Source organism: Megalops cyprinoides, chromosome 21, assembly GCF_013368585.1.
Source record: "Megalops cyprinoides isolate fMegCyp1 chromosome 21, fMegCyp1.pri, whole genome shotgun sequence".
Classification (NCBI taxonomy): Eukaryota; Metazoa; Chordata; class Actinopteri; order Elopiformes; family Megalopidae; genus Megalops; species Megalops cyprinoides.
The window spans coordinates 1,815,768-1,835,578 of NC_050603.1; the positions used below are offsets into that span (position 1 = coordinate 1,815,768).

The following is a 19,811-nucleotide window of genomic DNA, read 5'->3' on the forward strand; positions in this document are numbered from 1 at the left end:
GAAACATCACAGACTTCTGCGTAATTCTGTGGTAACTGTATTTATTTAACAAAAAGAAGGACGGCCGCAAAATCGCTTCCTTAAATAATTTAATAACACAGCATTTAAACTGCTAAAATTCACAATGCACAATTCTAATATTACTTTCCACACAACATCTTCTAACAAATACAGCTTTGATATAGGAAACAAAATGTCTGACACTGAACACAGAAAGGTCTAATTTGAAAAAGATAAACACCGTCATTTCCCCCTCACTAAAAACAGTGTAAACTTGGAAGAATAACAAGAATACAAAATGACAGCACTGAAAGTGCCATTGAAGCTGAATTTAAATTTCTCCACAACTGATGAAGGCACAGCGTTATTCTGACATTTAGCCGTTTTACAAATGGTGACGGTCATTTTGGTGAGTCTGTACAGTAGTAAAGAACTCCCTCTCTCCTTGGATTACCTCCTCTACGTTACAGTACATGATATTTAGGGATGTGGAAGAATAAAGTGAGATGTATTCTGAAACCACACATAACCAGAGGACTCGTTAATTATGTCAGCTTTTGTAAACTGTCTTCATGGCACTAATAACACAGACCCACGCAGCCCAGACTTACTAGGAAACGGACAGACTGAAGGCTGGTGTCTCACACACTTCAGTGCTTTGCCATAAATCAAAAGCACCGACTCAACACTCACCCTTTCAATTAAACATGCAAGAATGGGAGAAAAAAAATGTCAGCAAATACAAACATGCATCAAAATATTGGTGTTAAAACACACGCCAACGCAGCGCAACACTGCGGCCGCCTTTCCGTGCTCTCGGCCCCAGAGCATGTAGCGCCAGGTGCAAACTGCAGAAAAAGCATGCAAAAGTCCAGTGTTTGCAGAACCAGGAGAATCCCACAAGCCCTCTGTCACAAAGATGCTGATATGACAAGGCTACATCCAGGAGTACTTATTCATTACGTCTAAGAGAATTTAAGTATAGAATACGTATGTTTTCAATGGAAACCAATTGAGTTCTTCATCCATCCTGCAAGTTAAAATCTGGGATTTACAGTTCAAAAGAAAATCAAAAAATACATTCCTGAAGGATCCCTGCTGGACATTCGCCTACGCAAAGATGAGGGTTAGAATCTTTCAGCAGACTGCCTTCATCAAAGGAAAGGTGCTGTTCAGTTTGCAAGTTTTACATGCCTGGCTTTCTACACATCACCACAGATGTATGCATTAATTATACAGCAGGAAATATCATCTACAAAAAAAAATTGCACATGAACAACAACAAAAAAACCACAGAGAGAACACAGAAGATATACAGGTAACCTTCCCACTCATTTACAATATTGAAAAGTGCTTGTGTTATCTTCCTACTTTGGATGTTGAATAAAGAAACAGACATTTCTGCCAAGCAGTATTTCTTTAGAAAACAACATAATTTCTTTTTTACTACTACACTATTGCGCAAACCACAATTTGTCTAGACACATTCTCTGATCATTTTTGGGATTATCTGAATGTTACATAAATTTATGCTTGTAAATTATTTGCAAAATGTCATGTAGCAGGCAATGTCCACAAACAATATCCACAAAATGTTTAATTTTTTTAAGTGATTCAGTTTATACCACATTACATATGAATGTTGAATCAGAGGCAAACCTCACGCAGGGGTTTGTTTTGATTTGTTTGTTTTTCATGGAGATGCTAAGGCATGTGTGCATCACTGAGGGCGGCGTCCAGGTCCCTTTCTCATGTGGGACTCTACCTGCACTATAGAAGGGGAAGAGTAACACTAACAGAGCTGATTTTCATAGAATAAAAGTTTAGTTTGTCCGTGACAGACAGAAACACACAAAATGTGCTTCCACCTCTGTCTCCAGGTCAGTAAACTAGAACCCTCAGTACTGTCATGTGCCAGAAGGCTTCTAAGTAGGATTTTTTTAAATGTGTTTTCAAAATTGTCACGTTTTTTTCCCCCCAAGAACACCCAAGACTGATTGTGAAACACTTATAAAGTGACATCCACTCCCCCACACCGAAGCTGTGCTACTTTACCTCACGTCCCCCCTGACACGCACTTGGCAAAAAAGGTTCCGTCTCGCTCTTTGCAAACCTGGAGGAAAATAAGTAAAGATGCCTAAAAGAAGAGCACAATGAGAACACACCCCTCAACCCCTCAGATGTGTTTTCACCAGCTTGCCCTCAATATTTAGCTAAAGAAACTCTCCAAAATAAATCTATTATCTGTTATATTTGTTTTATCAATGGGGACAAAAACACAACATCAGCCAGGGTTTCCCCTTTCTTTTTTTAGGAATTACGCAGGACCCACACTCAGATGCAGTGATGGTACAGTTAGGACTCAGAAAGCTACGCTGTTCAGTATTAACTCACCTCTGAGGAAAGTCTGCTCCACACTCTATAATTATTTAACCTGACTGGAAAATACTGCTCCTGTTTTAAGGCATTCCTGGAGCTTGATGTAAAAACCGCTGATGTGTGTAAAAAGGAGAGGAGATGGGGGATTTTGGGAAAAGGCCTGTGAGTACCGGAGCGGGCGGGCGAGACTAGGAGTCGCAGAGCACGGAGTTCTCCAGGGTGAAGTCGTAGCGGTAGCTGGCCAGGTTGTCGTTGATGTCGTGGGACAGGAGTATTTCGGGGAGCTGCGGTATGCCCGCCTGCATGGCCAGGACGTGGGGGGCCAGGGTAAAGGGCACGTCCCCCAGGAGCTCGGGGAGGGACGGCACCGTTTCCGCTACGGGCGCCGGCGTGGCCACGGCAGGCTGGGCGGGTACTGGGGGCGGGGCGGGGTTCGAACTGGAGGACTGCTGGTGGAGGGAACAGAGGGAAGGAAATACAATGTCAGTATTGCCATTACTCCATCATTCAGTCTGCTGCTGGTGGCCGTCTGCTCGTGTCAATATCGGTGTGGCCCTTTCAAGATTCCGGCAAGTTTTCAGTTAAGAATGGAATTTAGAATCGATTCAATGCTGAAGGTTAAAACACACACTCTCAACCAGAATTAGGATATGTCATTTCTTCAAACCATGATACAAAATATAATATCAGACTGAATATATTTTATATATCATTATTTTATTCATTTATTAACTGGGAATTATCTTTCCGTGTCTTACAATACATAATCTACAGTTTTGGATGATAAATGAATCTTTGCCACACGGATTCAATAGTGTCACTGACAGAAACACCCCTGATGTCAAAATGGCCAGACAGATCACGGTATTACCAGCAAAAAGGAAGTACTGTGCTGTTATTTTCCATAAGTTAATATTATGGAAGTTGGTACGCTGTGCATAGGCAAATGTATTACAGCCATGAGCTGCTTAAGAAATGAAACACAGTGGCCTTTTTTTACGCCACAGGTACATTCATTTCATTATCAAAGGAATAGCTGGAGACGGTAAAAAGAGTGTTTTGACCAAACAGGCAAATCCATGCAAAATACATGCATGTTTTTCCCCCTTCACAGCATTTCCTCATAGTGACATGTTTTCAGCCATATTGGACTGTGTACAGGCTGTGGGTGCAGTTAACAGGTTATAGGAGGGATCAGCAGCGGGTGGGGTGAGGTTATGCAGTTAAAGATTATGGCAACAAGCATATTCTTTCCTATTTTTTTCCTATTTTTGGAAAAGAATCGTATTAAGGATGTTTTTCACAACCACCAATGACTCTGATGGATCACAGCATTAGTCTCTGATTGGTCAGATGTGCAAGGAAGCACATTCAGTGGTCAGTATACAGCATTTCAGTAAGTAAAAGCCACTGCTATTGCTGAACTGAACTGTGGGTTTTTCCCATTTTCTTGTCTGCAGGGCATGTTGTTGGTTAATGTTTGAAGTCATCTTATATCGAAAACAAAAACTGCAGACATTTTGTTGCTAATACTCCTACTTGAGATAATTGTCTTCCTAATTACCTAGCTACATATTTTGCCCACTAAGTACTTAGCTTCCCATCTAGCTAGCAGCGCGGCAAGATGGCTAGGTCGCTGTTATGCATGTGAAGACATAGCTATAGTACGTCCATAGATCTAGATCTAGATCATCTTATTGAAACACTCATCTGATTTGTTGGTTGCAGTAAACATGCTTATTACCACCATTTTGTTGACCTAAAACATATGAAACGTAAGGACTACAATCTTGTGCCTGCTACCTTTTCCCACTTTTTTGGCCCAAGACATCACACTGTAAAGGCCAGTCAAAGCGCACCTTTGCTATTCCCGTGCAATGAGTTTGTCAGTTGGATAGGACGTGGTTTTAGATGGAATCAGGCTGTGGGAGAGGTTTAAATTCTGTGGGAGGGGTTTATACGCAGTGGGTGGAGTCACCTTTGATGGAAGAACGATGACGTTGGTTGAAGGCTGTACGATATTCATCGACTGCATCTTCTGCCTCTGCTCCTCCACAGTCTCTCCTGCAGAGTCCAGAGGGAGAGGAAAGACATGGTCTAATCACACCTGTGCTTGTGGCACACAGTAAACCCTTTCTGAACACATGGCCTATTACATATTTCACACATTTAGAACAATTTTCCAATGACACCACCATTTAGCCGGTTCTGTCCAGTGTAGTTGAAAGGACTTGCAATCCTGAGCTGTACAGAGACCAGTGACACAAAGAGTCCCACACAGCATTCAGACCTGCAAACCTTCTCAGTCTGGCGCATGCTGAGATCCAAGCATTCACAACGGAAGTGAAAACAATGACTCTGCAGAGAAGCTGTTATAACGTTCAACACCATGTGAAAGAGAATCGACCAATCCTATGTCAACCTCATCCTCCCTGCCGCGGGTGCGATGGTGCATGTGTGAATACCACTGTGAGCGTGTGTGCATGTGTGTGTTCAGGTGCATGTGTGCTTGGGTTTGTGTTTGTGTTTGTGTGTGTGTGTGTGTGTGTGTGTGTGTGTGTGTGTGTGTGCTTGGGTTTGTGTGTGAGTGCATGTGTGTCTTTGTGTGTGTGTGTGTGTGTGTGTGTGCGTGTGTGCTTGGGTTTGTGTGTGTGTGTGTGTGTGTGTGTGTGTGTGTGTGTGTGTGTGTGTGTGTGTGTGCGTGTGCATGCGCGTGTGTATGCTTGAGTGTGACTGTGTGTTCAATGTTGTCTCTTCTTCTGTGTCGACAGTTACTCAGTCCCTCACAGCAAACGCTTAAGACTAATTGATTTCTTTTTTCCTCCCCAGGGCAATCAGGACAATAAAGTGGATTATCTGAGCTTAACGAGTGCTCCTCTGATCACATTAATGGATTACACAGATTTAGACCTTGTGGGAACGCAATGACATAAGCACAGCGAAGGATCCGCAGAGCACAGCAACGTTTCTGTGCTCCGGTGTTCATTTCCGCGTATAACCCACGCCTGCAGTGCGGGCACACACGCACCCTGCCCTCAGCCTTCATATGATAAGGTGCACTCAGTTGGCATACTCAGAGATCCATAATTACAACCCTTCCCAAAAACACAGCCATAAATTAGCTGAGTGTTAACTGCCCCTGTGTTAATGAAATCACCCTGGTGACACCGACTGATCGGAGCAGGGTGAAGCTCCCATCACAGTGAGAATTACACCAAGGCCAGTAAAACTGTGCGACTGTCTCACAGTTTCACAATGGAGTTATTGCACAATGATGAGTATGAAAATGACCTTGACTCATAGTGACAGGCATCACTGCATTCGGTTTCAGAACATTTTTAAAAGGAGCTCCAACAATTCTATACATGTATAAACTGATCTATTTAAATAATGAATACAGAAAAAATACAAAAGGTTTGACAAACATCAAGTAAGGAAAACAATTCTACTAACAAATGAAAATACTGCTGTTTTTACTACAGCTGATAGTCAGCATAGTGTTAGCAGTGTAACTAGGCCTTGACTTATGACTGGCTCATTGATCTCACCTCTATTGACACCAGTTTTTCTCTGGTGTCTGAATGGCCATCTCTTGCAGAAACTGTGGTGTCAACCTCAGTTCCTGGAGCTCACTTCCTTGAGTGATGCTGTTTTTGTTCCAACCAATTACTCTGGCTTAGCTGGTCCAATTATTTACCTAAGCCCCATTAACCTAGCTTAAGTGGTCCAATTTTGTCCAACTTTATTGGGTGCATACAGTACCAGTTAAAAGTTCAAACACACCTGATAAAGATAATGGGAAACAGGTATTCAAAGACATTTTGTTCTAAAGACTTATGCTTAAATACTTGAAATTTGTTTCTCAGACAAATATGAAAAGTGAAATGGATGCCTATGTATGAATTTCTTTCCAAAAAACATTTTAATATTAAAAACAATATTTTCTGGCTACTTTGGCTACTAAAAATCTAAAATATGAGTATCCATTTGTTTAACACTTTTTGTAACACTTTAACTGCATAATTCAATTTGTGTTATTTCATAGTTTTGATGTCCTTAGTATTATTCTAAAATGTGGAAAATAGTAAAATAAGGAAAAACTCTTCAATGAGTAGGAGTTTTTGATTGGTACTGTACCTTTACAACTATACATTTTGCAGCGTGCACCACCAGAATATATTTGTTGACCACAGGACACACAGGCCAGTATCTCTGAGGTGCATCTCCTGGGTAGAGTGTGGTATAATGTTAGAAACAGGGCTGGTGACCCAAAGGCTGCCAGGTGGATTCCCGCTGCTGCTGCACCCTTGGGCAAAGTACTTAACCTGAAATGCCTCCGTAACTATGCAGCTGTACGAACAGAGAGCACGTAAAACGTAAGATATGTATGTCATTCTGGATAAGAGCCTCTGCTAAACAAACGCAGGTCACAACCCCCACTAATTACTCCTGCATATACACAACATATAGGCAACATATACACAACATATAGGCAACATACACACAACATTTTTATGTGTGCATTATAAAGATTCTCATAACAAAAGAACATTGAAAAAGTTCACAGAGAACAGGATATTTACAGCATCAATAAACACGCCGATTGCTGACGGTCTGTAAATCATTCAGATTAGGTGTTATTCTTTATCAGATAGATTTCAGTAGTCTTTGGCAATAGATGGACGCTCACAGACAACACATATACAACACACACACACATCTCCACACGCCCCACACCACACGAATACACACACACACACACACACACCACATGCCTCTGACATGCCAAACACACAACACACAGACACCATATGCCCTCCACACACACACACACCTGAGACAGTCTACACACACACACACTGCCTGTAATAACCAGTGCCTCTCCTTCAGTGAGCTCTTTTTGTAAAAGGGATAAAGCCACTAGAAAACACAAACTCAGCCTTTGCTGAAACAACTCAATTCACAAGAAATCTCCCAAGGTCTCCTCATAAATAAACATTCCCTGTGTGTCTGAGGTCTGCCGTGTAAACATCCATCCATGTAGTATTGTTCTTCTCATGAGTCCTATTTAAAAGACCAAGATGTGAAACCTGGGCCAAGATTTCAGATCAGGCCCTGATTGACTTAACATCACCCAGCTGGGTAAGAGGTTCTGACCCGAGGTCAAGCAGAGGATCACCACACGCCAGCAGCTCCGTCAGCCCCTTTATGACATCACGTTACATCACACCCCTTCGTCCAATCCCAAAGCACGCGTGGCAGGTGCAGTTTAACACTGAAAGAGTATGACGAGAATAGAGCTTCTCACTACAGGTGCTGGAATGTCTGTTTTTTTTTTTTTTTTTTTTACATCTGGCTGCTATTGGCTGCCGGTCATTATTGGCAGATGAAATATGAGATTTATGCACTGGCCAGTACCAGGTTTTCCCACCTGGAAAGAAAGGAACTGGAGGAGGCTGTAGAAGAAAAAGTGCAAAGCCAGAGATTCCTAAGGGACTCGAGGGGATGATCAACCATTCGGGATCAGTGGCATAAAAGTCCCTTCTGTCCCCTTTACAAAAGCATCTTCTATCTGATGCTCCTGCTAAACAGGTGGAGGAGAAATGTCATCATCCTCATTATGTGTTATGGGGGCTGGGGGGGCTGGGTGTCAGCTGCAGACACAGCCCAAAGCATCCTTCCTGTGAGGTCTGACTGTAAGCACCATTTCCATGTTGCCCTGTATTACTGAAACATACGCCGGAGGCTCATTCAGCTGAGAGCGGGCGCCGACCCCGGGCAGGTGCCGATGAGCAGATAGGAGCAAACTGCCGCTCACCACCTGGGCTCTCAAAGCGACAGTTTCTTTATCTCAGCAGCAACTAGGAAGTGTGTCACTTCAGTACAACTCTAACGCAGTCACCCACGTAAATATATATTTTTTTATTTCCTGGAACGCCCAATGCTTTTATCTCCTTTTTCCTCGTAACTTAGAATGCCCACTTGTGTCTTAGATGCTGCTCATGGCTGCCACCCCCAGGACCAGTGAGGGAGTGCAGGCAAGCACACGCCCTCCTCCCAAACACACGATGCCAAGGCCTGCTTCTTCACAGGCTGTGGTCTCCATTCCAAGGCTGCATAGACCAGAGACGGAGGAAGACACTTCACACTCAGCTTTATACAAGTAGACGGTGTATGCCCAAATAACCAGCAGGTGTTGCTGGTGAGCAACAATACAGGCTAACCTCTATCCACCCCTATCCCTTGAATACTGAAGCAATTTTCTTCTGCTGCTGTGGGCTCCCAGTCATTGCCAGCTGAAGACAGGGTCAGGATCAAAGCCAGGCTGCAGAGCTCAGCGCAGCCATTGTCTCTTGCCCCAATCCAACATTCTGAGGAGTGATTCATCCAAAACATTGAGCACTGCACACTTTGCGGTCTCACTGTGGTCATGGAACTTATCTTTCTTCACTATCACAACTTTGCTTAGTCTGTTTTGTTGTCTTATGACCAGGAGTTTGTAGGATCAAATCCCTGAGTAGGACACTGCTGCTTAACCTTGAAACGAGACAGCAAAGCATAACCTCTGTAATTTTCCATCCCTTTGAGTATAAAATGGATCAGATGTAAGCGGAGAGGGGCGTCAGCTCAACGCACAAATGCTGTAATTTAATGCCATGAGTGCACTCCCATTGTGTCACTGCGCTGCACCGTCTTCCTCAATGCATGGTCACGCGGGCACTGGCCTTCTTCTGAGTCGCTGAGTACAGAAGCAGGAACTGTAACTGTGCTCATCCACTCCTGACGCTGCAGAGCACAGTGCAGCGAGGCTCTCGATAAACAGCACTGAGCCGGCCGTCTGCGCACTCTAACGCTGAACAGCACGGCTTTCTGTGGTGCTCCTGCAGTTTGGGGGGACGTTCAGCTGAAACTGAGCAAAGCTCAGCCTAGATCTTTAACAGCACAACCAGGGAGAAGCTGCTCAGGAGAGCTACTGCACAGTGCTTTGCCTAGCACATCAGCTCAGATAGAAAATATATTGTTGCTTCTGATATACTCAACCTTGTTAAGTAGTTTTGGAGAGAAAATACACTCCTTAAACCCCCCCCTTACACCCCCATAAAAGGCCTTGGCAGTCCATTCTACAAAAGAAACAAAGACTTATTCAGAACTCTCTCTGGATTGTGATTACTGTTGCTAGTTCATTCCGACTTTTGAGAACACCCCGAGCCTCACCTAAAATGACGAACCCGTCCATCTCCTTCTCCGGCGTGGACTTCTTGGACGAGTCCTTCCGCAGTCCGAGAAAGCTCAACATCTCGGCTCTCGGCCTTGCGTCCTCGGTGCCTGAAATCAAGTTTTTAACACACACTGTTTTCACGAAACTGATTCAGCACAGCTACCCATGTAAAAGACATGCAGCGTGAAATGTGAGGGATGTACACCATCCTGGTGTCTGCTAAACAAGTTCATTATTGCTACTGAAAATAATGACTTTTTGGTGGTTAGCCTACATCTTTTGATATAACTTTTTACACGTCGATTATTGATGGATATTCGCCTTTACCATTCTAGTAACTTAAGCAATAGTACCACAGCTAATACGTACAAGTTGGTAATATAATATCTAGCAGGAAAGACTTTTTTCACTGCCTAGCTAGCTAGCATAATTATTTAACGTTAGCTAACAGCTAGCAGGGAAGCTAATTGCCAGCGAGCTATCTAGATAAGTTAGCGAAGCAGACACTGATTAAATTAATCATGTTTGCTAAAATAATTCAAAAATATCAGTCCCGTTCTGGATCTAGTCCTGTAGACACTACAAAGTGTACCTGCTAACTAACAAGCTAACGCGCCGTAGTAAACTTCTCCGTGAGTGACATGCTAGCATACTTGCTACCAAGTTTTCTAAATAACCACCTGTAATGACATTACTTACAGAATGCGTACTTTGTCACAACAGATGTGCTCGGTTGAAAGGACGCCCCAAAATACGAATGATTTACGTTTAAAAAGGTACTTTCACTATCTCAGACAGTTTGTTTATTGTACTTGTGCGTCCTGCTGTCTTACGGAAATGACGTAATTCCAATAAATCTGTTGAGTGCAGGTCCGGGGATGAACTGCTCCGGGGCGATTTAGAGCAAAGTCAGAGCAAAAAAAAACTTGCCTCTTCGCGTAGACAGCTGTGCGTGTATTAAACACACCCGTTGTCACTTTGCAAAGCAGAGAGTTCTTTAGTTAAATGAAACAATTAACAATAACAATATTATCAGCTATCCGGTTTAATGTTTTCCTCACACGCATTGTCGAGTCTTAATTCCTAATTCTCAAGCAGCAAACGTTGTTGACCCTTGTTGTTCAGATGTATCTTATACGTATTGTTTATCATTATTCATACCACAATGCCGCAACGATATTCCCCCCACAATAGCTGGATGTTGCAATCTATTCAGGCGCACAACAACATTGTTTCCCGGGGAAGTATTACGAGGCAGGACCTTTGCGGAAATGACGCAGGACTCCGCGCTATTTGGCGCGGTTGGGCAGAGTGGGGTCTGAAAAGCGGTGAAATGGCGAGTGTTTACGAAGTGCCGAAAACGCGAATCAACACCAGCATGCTGGCTCAGTACATAAACAGACCAGTTTGTTTTGTTGGACGGGTCCAGAAGGTATATAACTCAAAATCGTCTGACTTTCGTGGTCTTTGTTTTTTCCTGATTCCAAGCCAGCTAGTCGTGATTGCTAGTTAGCTGGTTGCGTTGTCTCTGACAGTCCTGATAGATTTGCTTTGCTAGCTGGCCTCGCAAATGTAGTCTGTGTTATTGAAGGCAAAATTACTTTACTGTGATTTTACGAAATTGGAAATAGCGTGCATGCAACATGGTTTTGTTTTAATACACGCGTTTCTGCGATTGTCAGTTGGGAGTCACGGTAATGAGCTTGCTGCAATGTCCTTAGTTAGCAAGCGAACCGATGAGGCAGCGATGATCCTGAGTTTGTGTAACGTTATGCATCCTCTGCCACAGGTCCATCCGACAGGGAAGTCATTCACTCTGTTAGACGGAGAGGGAAAAGCCGCGTCCGTGGAGCTGAACGAGCCGGTGAGTAACATCCAACATTTCCAACTCGTCATCTGACGGTGCTGGATGAGCGTTGCTGTAGGTGCTACGTGAAGCGTTTTGGTGAATCATAAAGAATAAAGAGGTTTCGTCAATAGACCAAGAACATAAGCTTTGAAATTCTGGGGCGACATACCAGCTAACCCACCGGCTGAGTTCCATGATGTGACGTGTTGTGTATGATGTGATGTGGACAGCGGCACCTTAGACGCAGTATTCAGGGAGTTTCTTTTCCAGCTTGACGAGGAGCTGAGTGGAATTGTGGAGGTGATAGGAATGGTGTCGAACAAGGCGACTCTTATGGCCACAACGTACGGGATTTACCGAGAGGACAAGGGAACGCTATTCGGTAGGTACTTTACATAGCACACACAAAAACATGTTCAAAACAAAACTGAGGTATAACTCCAGCAAAACTGTGTAAGAACTGAAGTCCCTCTGATTTTGGTCTTTCAAAGCCGTGGCTTTGATTCCCTGTTTTTGGTGTCAGTCTAATTTGTGGGAAATTTTAGTACGTCAGTGAGATGAATTAACAAATGACGCACAAAGGAACTGAACAGAGTCAGCGTCTTTACTTCTGCCTTGCAGCTTACTGTGCGTTTCTTCCCAGATGTGTTTAATTTGTCTCAATTTCCTCACAGACTTAGAGCTGTACAACGAAGCGCTTAAAGTCGTCCATGACTTCCCCCAGTACTACCCCTTCGAGCTGTCAGGCAGCGGATGAAACCTTTGGACTCTGGCTGCCTGACTGTCCATCATCTTCTTTTCTTGTTTTTTTTTTCCTTGAAAATCACTGGTGCAGAGTTGTGTTTTATAATGCAGTCCTTTCTTTTTATTTTCTGTTCTGTTTAAAGTATGTTTTGTAAAATATGGTAATAAACTTTGAGAAACCAACAGTCTTTGTCTATGTCCAAACAGTTACAAATGCCATTTGACATATCTTTTCCATCTTTAAGTTTAGGTGCTACTCGAAAATATTTCCCCAAAAAAACATGGTATCATGTAATGAAAAATCGGATTTTCTTTACTCACGACACAGTAGCGCCCTCTAGTGATTTAGAATTAGTCACATGAGGCGTCGAAGACGAAGTTAAAAAATAATGAAATGGTGCCGCAAAATATTCCCGAAGAATCAGGCTAAACGACTGCATTGAACAACATAAGGAAAAATCTTTACACCATGCTATGATCGCACAGAAACGCACAGGGCTGTCAGACTCCTATGCAAAATATGAAATTATATCCATTGTGTGAGGCCAATGCTGTGTTTAAACGAGCAGTTTGGAGATGGTTAAAAGCCCAAGTACTGTGAAGAATGAAATATCCATGCCTTACCTTTTAACCATCTCTGCAATTAAATAAAGACAACTAGTAGTTAGGCACTTAATACATCGACTATAACATTATTTGTATTATTATATTCTCTCTGAGGACAATCAATTATCTATTCCATTACAGGTCTACTGTGTAAAGTATCAAATGGGTCCTACAATTAAGGATTTTCTATCAAATGGACAAGTTGGGGATTGTTATCATAAGAGTGTCCAGGCCATGTGTGCTGATTTTCAGAATGACACCTTCCTCACAACATATCCATCAAACACCAGAAACAATGTTTGGAAACAGTTGTACGAGCTGACAAGTATAAGGCGATTTAAAGAGCCATGTGGCCGGGTGCGATTACACCCTGGGGAGAATTCACTCGTCACATATTCACTGAACACCGCTGCATGGCCTTGCGGGTGGAATCCCCCCCCCCCCCCCCCCCACGACAGACATTACAGAGCGACACTGCTGAAATATGAAGTGTAAAAGAAAATACGACACCTACCTTTATGAATCAGACCTGTGTCCTAGATTTCATACGCAGCGTTACTCGTCAGGGGTGCTGTCCATGTTGGTGTAAAGGTTATCTGCAGTTTCCCTGCAGATTCCAGGTGAAAAAATATTTCATTATTTAGCATTTTGCTGTGGTGCTGTACAGAAAGCCTTTGCTTGGCCACACGCATTCTTGTGCAGGTGTACCTTTATGAGGATAATAACAATAGTTTTTGGTAAGAAGATTCTCCAATGCTGTTTTGTCATTTTTACAACATGATGAAGAAACGTTCTTCCAGTGAACGCTGGCCAGCCCAGTCAGTCACCGCAGACTCAGATACTGCCAGGATCAGCAATGCCTGCAAAAACTTTGCTTTTGCCCAAGAAACAAACCTTTTACTACCTATCAGTTATCTATCCCTAAGAAAACACGTCACATATATGTCAATATGTCTCCTTCACATTTTTGCCAAATGATAATATGAACTGTAAATGAGGCGTCTGTAGAATATAACAAAAATTCTTCAATCATCCTCTGGCCAGACACCTGGCAAGAATTCATGTTAAGAATTCCACAGCAGTGGGGTTTCCAGGCAGCTATTTTAAAGTAACGTCTCAGGAAAACATGTGAAAACCATTACAGTAAAATATTGCTTTGCGGTGAATTTAGTGCCTATAGATCTTAGCAACATATCAGTTGTAATGATGTTGGGTAATATATGGTGCCCTTGCGGTACTGTGCTGCTGCCCTACAGCGGATAGCGTAGCCTCCGGTCTGACAGCTGCCGGCCTGCATCGAGTCCCGACAGAGTGTTGATGGCTGCTACATGCGCTCCATCGTCACGGTTTCAGGGCAGTATGAGTAAATGGCTGCTGTCATCAGCTCTCTGCTCTCCATAACCTGCCCTTTCCACTGTTTCAAATGTCTTACCACATGACCACCGGCTCCCCGACACCACGGTCCTCCGAGGGTCCGAGGATTGGCACTAAGGACAGTGTTGGTCATCCTCGGTCACTTTGACATCCTGTCTGCAAGGGGCAAAGAGTGTCACTACGGTGGACACCCCTGTCCAGGATTGTGTGTAAGTGACCTTGCTCAATGTCACAGTCTGTGTCACGACTGGGATTTGAACCCTCCATGCACTGATTTCAAGCTCAGCACGCCAAAGAGCAGCCGTCCTCTCACCCACATTTTCCACCTTCAAAAGAGAAAAGCATAGATAACTCATATGCAACATTTCACTTGACTGACTTAACATTACATGTCATCAGCGATTTAATAGCCTTCCTCAATGCACTTTTTCACAGTCTACACTTCTATAACACTCCTAATGAGAGAGAATATTCCAATCCTGTCATGAGGCTGGGAGAGATGGCGGATCCGGCCGCGCAGGGCTGTCAGCGCGGGGAATGTCTCGCACGCCAGAGGCAGGATTTTCCCTGTCACCCTCTGACACGTTTAACAAATGACATGAGCACACAGGGTTCAGGAAAACTGCATACCTGTAAGTGGTGCAGGCACAGACTCACGAGCTTAAAACTGTCTCTCCAAAGAGCGGTGCACACAGATATGCAGCACTTTGAAGTTCCCCTTTAATGAATGAATTCTGCTTTTTTTTCTTTTTGAATAATATGGTTCAATTTACTCCTACTAAGAGCCCAACATGACAGGGGATTTTTCATACATTTTTTCACTTTGCACAGTATCCAGTTCTAAATGGATTGACATTTTCACCTTAACCTGATGTTGCAATGAGGCATATAAAAACTAGTCTAGTTTCTAAAGAGGTCTGAGGCTGAGTTTTGGTCCATGCCTATGTGATGTATTTGCAGTGGAAATGTAGGGAAAAGATGGATTTTGCCTCAGTTCCTATCCAAAAGGCTGAACATTTTGACAGAACACACCAGTTTGTTATAAAGTCTACAGCGTAAAACCATGAAAGACATCCCACACTTTGTCAGTATGCACAACCAGGGCATCATTTCAGTCATTACTGAGCCAAGAGAAAAGGCAAGGTGCAAACAAAGACAAGGCAGAGGTCAGGAATGACCAATGGTATGGAATGAATGGTGCTCCATGGCACCAACATGGTGAAGACATGCCATGACCCAGAAGAAAGGTGTAATATAACATAATTGAGATAGCTGGCGAGGCTGTCTCCTTGTACCTTATTGTAAGATGGCACTGGGCAGCAGTGAGTGGTCAGGAACAGGTCTTCTAGCCCAGAGGTTGCAGGTTTTATTCCCAGGTGGGAAAATGCTGTTGCATATATGATGCTTTGAATGAGGTTATCTGCTAAGCAAATAAGTAGGCCAATCAAGAGAAAGAGAATAAGAGGCTGTGTCTCAGGCTGGAGTCTCACTGGAGCATAATGTATATTCGCTGCTGTGGGGTGAAATAGATGCAGGAGTTCCCCTCCTGGGCAGAATCTGAATGCTGAACTCTCACCTCAAAAGATCTCTAATGGATCCACCCCTCTTAAATGGGGGAGGAGGCAGGGGGTACAGGGGAAGGATCATGCCGTCTCTAAAGAGCTTGGTGGGTCGGACATAGTTCCCATGGGTGGAAAGGCTTGATGAGGCCTGATGAAAATTTAGGAACACCCACCGCACAGCCTGGTAGAACCGGGCCTGGATTGGTGTGAAGAATCAAGACAATGGCTGCCCTTTCTAAAGTACTTTGCACAAATTTCTTGGGGATTGAACTTCAAAGTTTATGATTTCAGGTTGGAGCACTCCAACCCTAAGACCACTGAAAAAAAAATGATAGTGTGGTCTTTCTCTACATGCTGTTTAACTTTTCCCATCATAAATATAAGCGTTATTATAAACTTTATGGATATGCGCAGCATTTAATGTAATATGCACTCAGCTCAGCTTTTAGCGCTATACGAGCTGTACGAGCGGTAGAGACCCTAAATCTACGGTGTTCATCAGCGGTAGAGACCCTAAATCTACGGTGTTCATCAGCGCCGACCGTTAAGTGACGGCGAGAAAATCCGCTTGGATTCCCCCTCAGTGCGCCCTAACTGTGGGCGTCAGAGCGCATCCGCTGGCGTGTCAGACGCGCCGCGGGGCGAGGCCCGCTTCGCAGGCTTCACAGCCGCGTGTGATCGCAGCGCCCCCGGGACGCGACAGGAAGCGTCCGCCTGTGCGGGTACGGGTGCTGCGGTTGGCTGCTGCTTTTGCGCGGCCGGTCTGCAAACTCCCGGCGGCACACATCGCCCAAGAGCAAGGCTGTAACCCAGCGGGCCATCTGTGTCCGGCAGCCAGCATGGCAACAGTGTCCCATATTTCATCGTACTTACTTTAAACTACACCCTCCGGCAAGGGAAAGTTTACGATCACCTCCACAGAGTGGTATTTAAGTAGCGCAAAATAGTTCAAGAAAAGTATATCACTCATGCCATCACTTTGTAAATAGTTAAACAAGTAGGAAATACAGGTCATTTGGCCCTTATTCAGATGTTTTATGTCGTTCCCAAATGCTTTGTGTGTGTTCCGTTGTCCGACTGCGCAAGCATGCAAACCGACACTGCCTCGGAAGAGGCGCAGAGTCCGGACAGCCTCGCGTACCTTGTAGGTCCGTTGATGAGTCTCCCGGCCCAGTGTCTGATTTTGATTCTACAAAGCGCTTTCACGTTGGGCCCAGATGTCGGGGGGCCCCCTCGTAAAACATCCCTTTGATACATCCACCCAGTGGAGTTCCGTGATTGACTCGTCCGCGTCGGTGATAGTAAAAAAGCGCACTCCGGGTCTTCAGGTCCGTTCCCGGCCTCACTTCCTGACGCGTTTGATTTGTGTCAGAGCATGGGACCGAGACCTTATCGGACTCGCTCCGGTGAGTTATGGAGAGCATCGCTGTTTTTACGGTGTTCTTTCAAAAGGAGGTTGCGCAAGGGCACACGCTCGTTCGAAGCCCGATCGCCTGTGTTCCTCCGATATCCCAAACCGCACTATATAACTCACAAGCCATTAGTCAGGGGTATTTACAAAGCATTCTAACCATTCATCTCCTGTCCCTGCTTTCTCACAGATATTTAAACCGGTACCCTGGAGCTAGATGTTTTACCCGGACTGTGTCTTACCTGGCGCTATCCATAAGTCAAACATGAGTATCCTCGTTACTTTTTGACCTGGCCGTGTTTTTTCTTGTTGAAAGGAACGGTATTTAACTCTTCTTTTTATGGAGGGCGTTGGAGATAAACATATAATTGTTGGGGTCTGTCATTATTATTTATATTACAAAGGTTTAACCCTTTAAAGACTGGCTGAACCGTATGACGTGCATGGGACATCGTATTTACGGTGTCTTTCCCTGCCCAGAGGTGAAATGGAAACCGATTCCAGATGAAAGGTGCGGGTCCCGCCATGTCAACATGGGGGCAGCTCCTCGCATGGATCGGCTGTAATCAATCTGTATTTCACAGAACAAAAAGTGTTATCAAAGTCCATATCTCCCCGTGTGTGTTTCATTGTTAACGGTGATTTGCGTCCGATTCGAATGGTCACCCGCGCAGAAGTGAACCCCCTCACCGGGTGCTCGGTACCCTCTTTTCGTCCGGTTCTTACATATTTAAGATGGTACTCATTAGAAGTGAACACTAACCAGAGCCACTCGGCAGAGTCAGTAGGAGTTCAAAATGAGCCGCCAACTCTTGGGAGAAATACCCCAGGACGAAACCCAGGCCAGAGTGACAGACGGTTTAAAGCCGGCGGGCAGGTGCTGGTTTATTATGAAGCAGGAATGCGTGAGAAGACAGTGGTGAAGGCGTCCATAAAGTCTTCTAATCACTCTTAATACGCTAGGAGGGCAGGGTCGTTTATTAGAATTTCTGTACCACAGAGGTGTGATGCATTTACAGCAAATTGAGGCGACTGATCGCCCGTTTCCGATGCGTATAGGTTACACCCCAGATTTTTATAAAGCCTAGTTTAAAATGGCCACGTATTTGCTACAAGCATCAGGTGAATATATAAAAGGTTTGATAAAGGTTTATTTACAATTTGTAACACCCACTAAGACTGTAAAAAATAGGCTTGTGTTTAACACGAAATAATGATGAAAGACGAAATGTCAATTTAATTTAATATCACTCAGAACATTTGCCATCGTCCGACCAATAATGACTAATTTATGTATTAATAAGCCTACTCATAGAATACAATGTACGATTATAAAACAAAAACATTTGGTTTATGAGGTAACATCCTAAATTATTACAGCTTACTCGGTATATGAATGATACAACAAATTTTGATTGTATGTAAAATATGACTAAAACTAATGATTGTATCCTGCCCATTAAAACAATCCTTTGAAAATAAAGTTGATTTTGTTAAGAAAAAAAAACGACGACATCGTGAGAGTTCGTGGTTTCTGTATCAGACATTCAAAAAGGTAGAGGGGCCTCATTAATATTCAGAATTGGGGGCGCAGCCCTCTTTGCGGGAAAAGTTGGTGGAAGTTCTGTTTCTGTCTCTTTCGGCTCGGGGAGGGCTGCTCCGCAGAACGCTGATTTGTGCGGTGAAATATGTTATTTAGGCCAGATGAGAAGACGGCTTAAGACGTTGACTGTCTTTAAATGAAAATCCAGGTAAGATTTAATGTATTTGAAAGGACGTCCTGTTCAATAATTGGTTTGGTCCATTTACCTGTACAGGCAAGTCATAGGAGGCTAAATGGATGGTAGAATGATAGTTGTAAAATTTCAGAATATTTTCGCAACTTTGTGTGAACTTATTAGATACACGTGGACCTATTCCTGCCTACCTTTTCGGCGTGCTATACACTGTAGCCTTAATTTTCACTGCATGGTTGTATTTAATTCTGCGTTCTACGCAGAGATCATCACATCCTGTATTTTACAGAATATACTGTCGATACACTATGAACCTACCCCAGGTTATCAATTAATCGGTCAATAAACCGTATTTAATCAATGCGCAACTGAAACGCGTGGTTAATGATATTGTGATAATATTCAGGAGCTCTGGCAATGCGCTGGACTCAGTCACTGCTGTGTCCAGATATATTCTTTTTTTCCATTTAAATGTGTTAAGTAAGTGGGAGGGGAGAGTGTCGTGCAACCCCGATATTTTGATTATCGGGACGAGGAAACAAGAGATTTCCACATCTGAGGGCTAGAACGTTCAGTAATGCGTAGCCTTTGGCTTCTCGCTGGCGCACACGGCAGGCAATTGAACGCTCCGAGCGTTGGCTCTGATTAGGGAGAACTCTCACAGTGTGGAGTGCTGCTCTATCGATGGCTGTGGGTACTGAATTTGCTACTGTACTACAGTATAAGTTGTTGCCTTGGTATTTGCTGTCTTACAAAATCTTCTCATTGATTCGGAACAATTAGGCATTCGAATATTATTCTAAGGCAGGATATTGAATAAAAAACCCCTCCCTGATCATCTTTCATCTGACGCGATGAATGAAGGCAAAGTGATTTCATGCAACAGACCGTGTTAGTGTGTAGTATTCTACATTTTCAGCCTGGAGAGTTG

At 43.8% G+C, this 19,811-nt stretch overlaps 2 protein-coding genes across 4 annotated transcripts; one reads left to right on the top strand and one right to left on the bottom strand.

The window, feature by feature from the left end:
* Positions 1 to 78: 78 nt before the first annotated feature.
* Positions 79 to 10,427, bottom strand: umad1 (UBAP1-MVB12-associated (UMA) domain containing 1). 3 transcript variants are annotated; one of them, XM_036515753.1, is made up of 5 exons: positions 10,298 to 10,427; positions 9,595 to 9,705; positions 4,358 to 4,443; positions 2,550 to 2,828; positions 79 to 2,113 (listed from the first exon to the last, which is right to left on the bottom strand). In XM_036515753.1, exons 2-4 carry the CDS (start codon positions 9,674 to 9,676, stop codon positions 2,568 to 2,570), a joined length of 429 nt encoding a protein of 142 aa, XP_036371646.1. In that variant the 5' UTR covers positions 9,677 to 9,705; positions 10,298 to 10,427; the 3' UTR covers positions 79 to 2,113; positions 2,550 to 2,567. The 3 variants fall into 3 exon arrangements, with proteins under 3 accessions (XP_036371646.1, XP_036371647.1, XP_036371645.1); XM_036515754.1 differs by having other exon boundaries at positions 79 to 2,828; positions 10,309 to 10,427; XM_036515752.1 differs by having other exon boundaries at positions 79 to 2,828.
* Positions 10,428 to 10,880: 453 nt separating this feature from the next.
* Positions 10,881 to 12,299, top strand: rpa3 (replication protein A3). Its single transcript, XM_036516262.1, has 4 exons — positions 10,881 to 11,030; positions 11,388 to 11,462; positions 11,718 to 11,829; positions 12,122 to 12,299. The coding sequence occupies exons 1-4, from the start codon at positions 10,932 to 10,934 to the stop codon at positions 12,202 to 12,204; spliced, it is 369 nt and encodes a 122-aa protein (XP_036372155.1). The 5' UTR covers positions 10,881 to 10,931; the 3' UTR covers positions 12,205 to 12,299.
* The last annotated feature ends 7,512 nt before the right edge of the window (positions 12,300 to 19,811 follow it).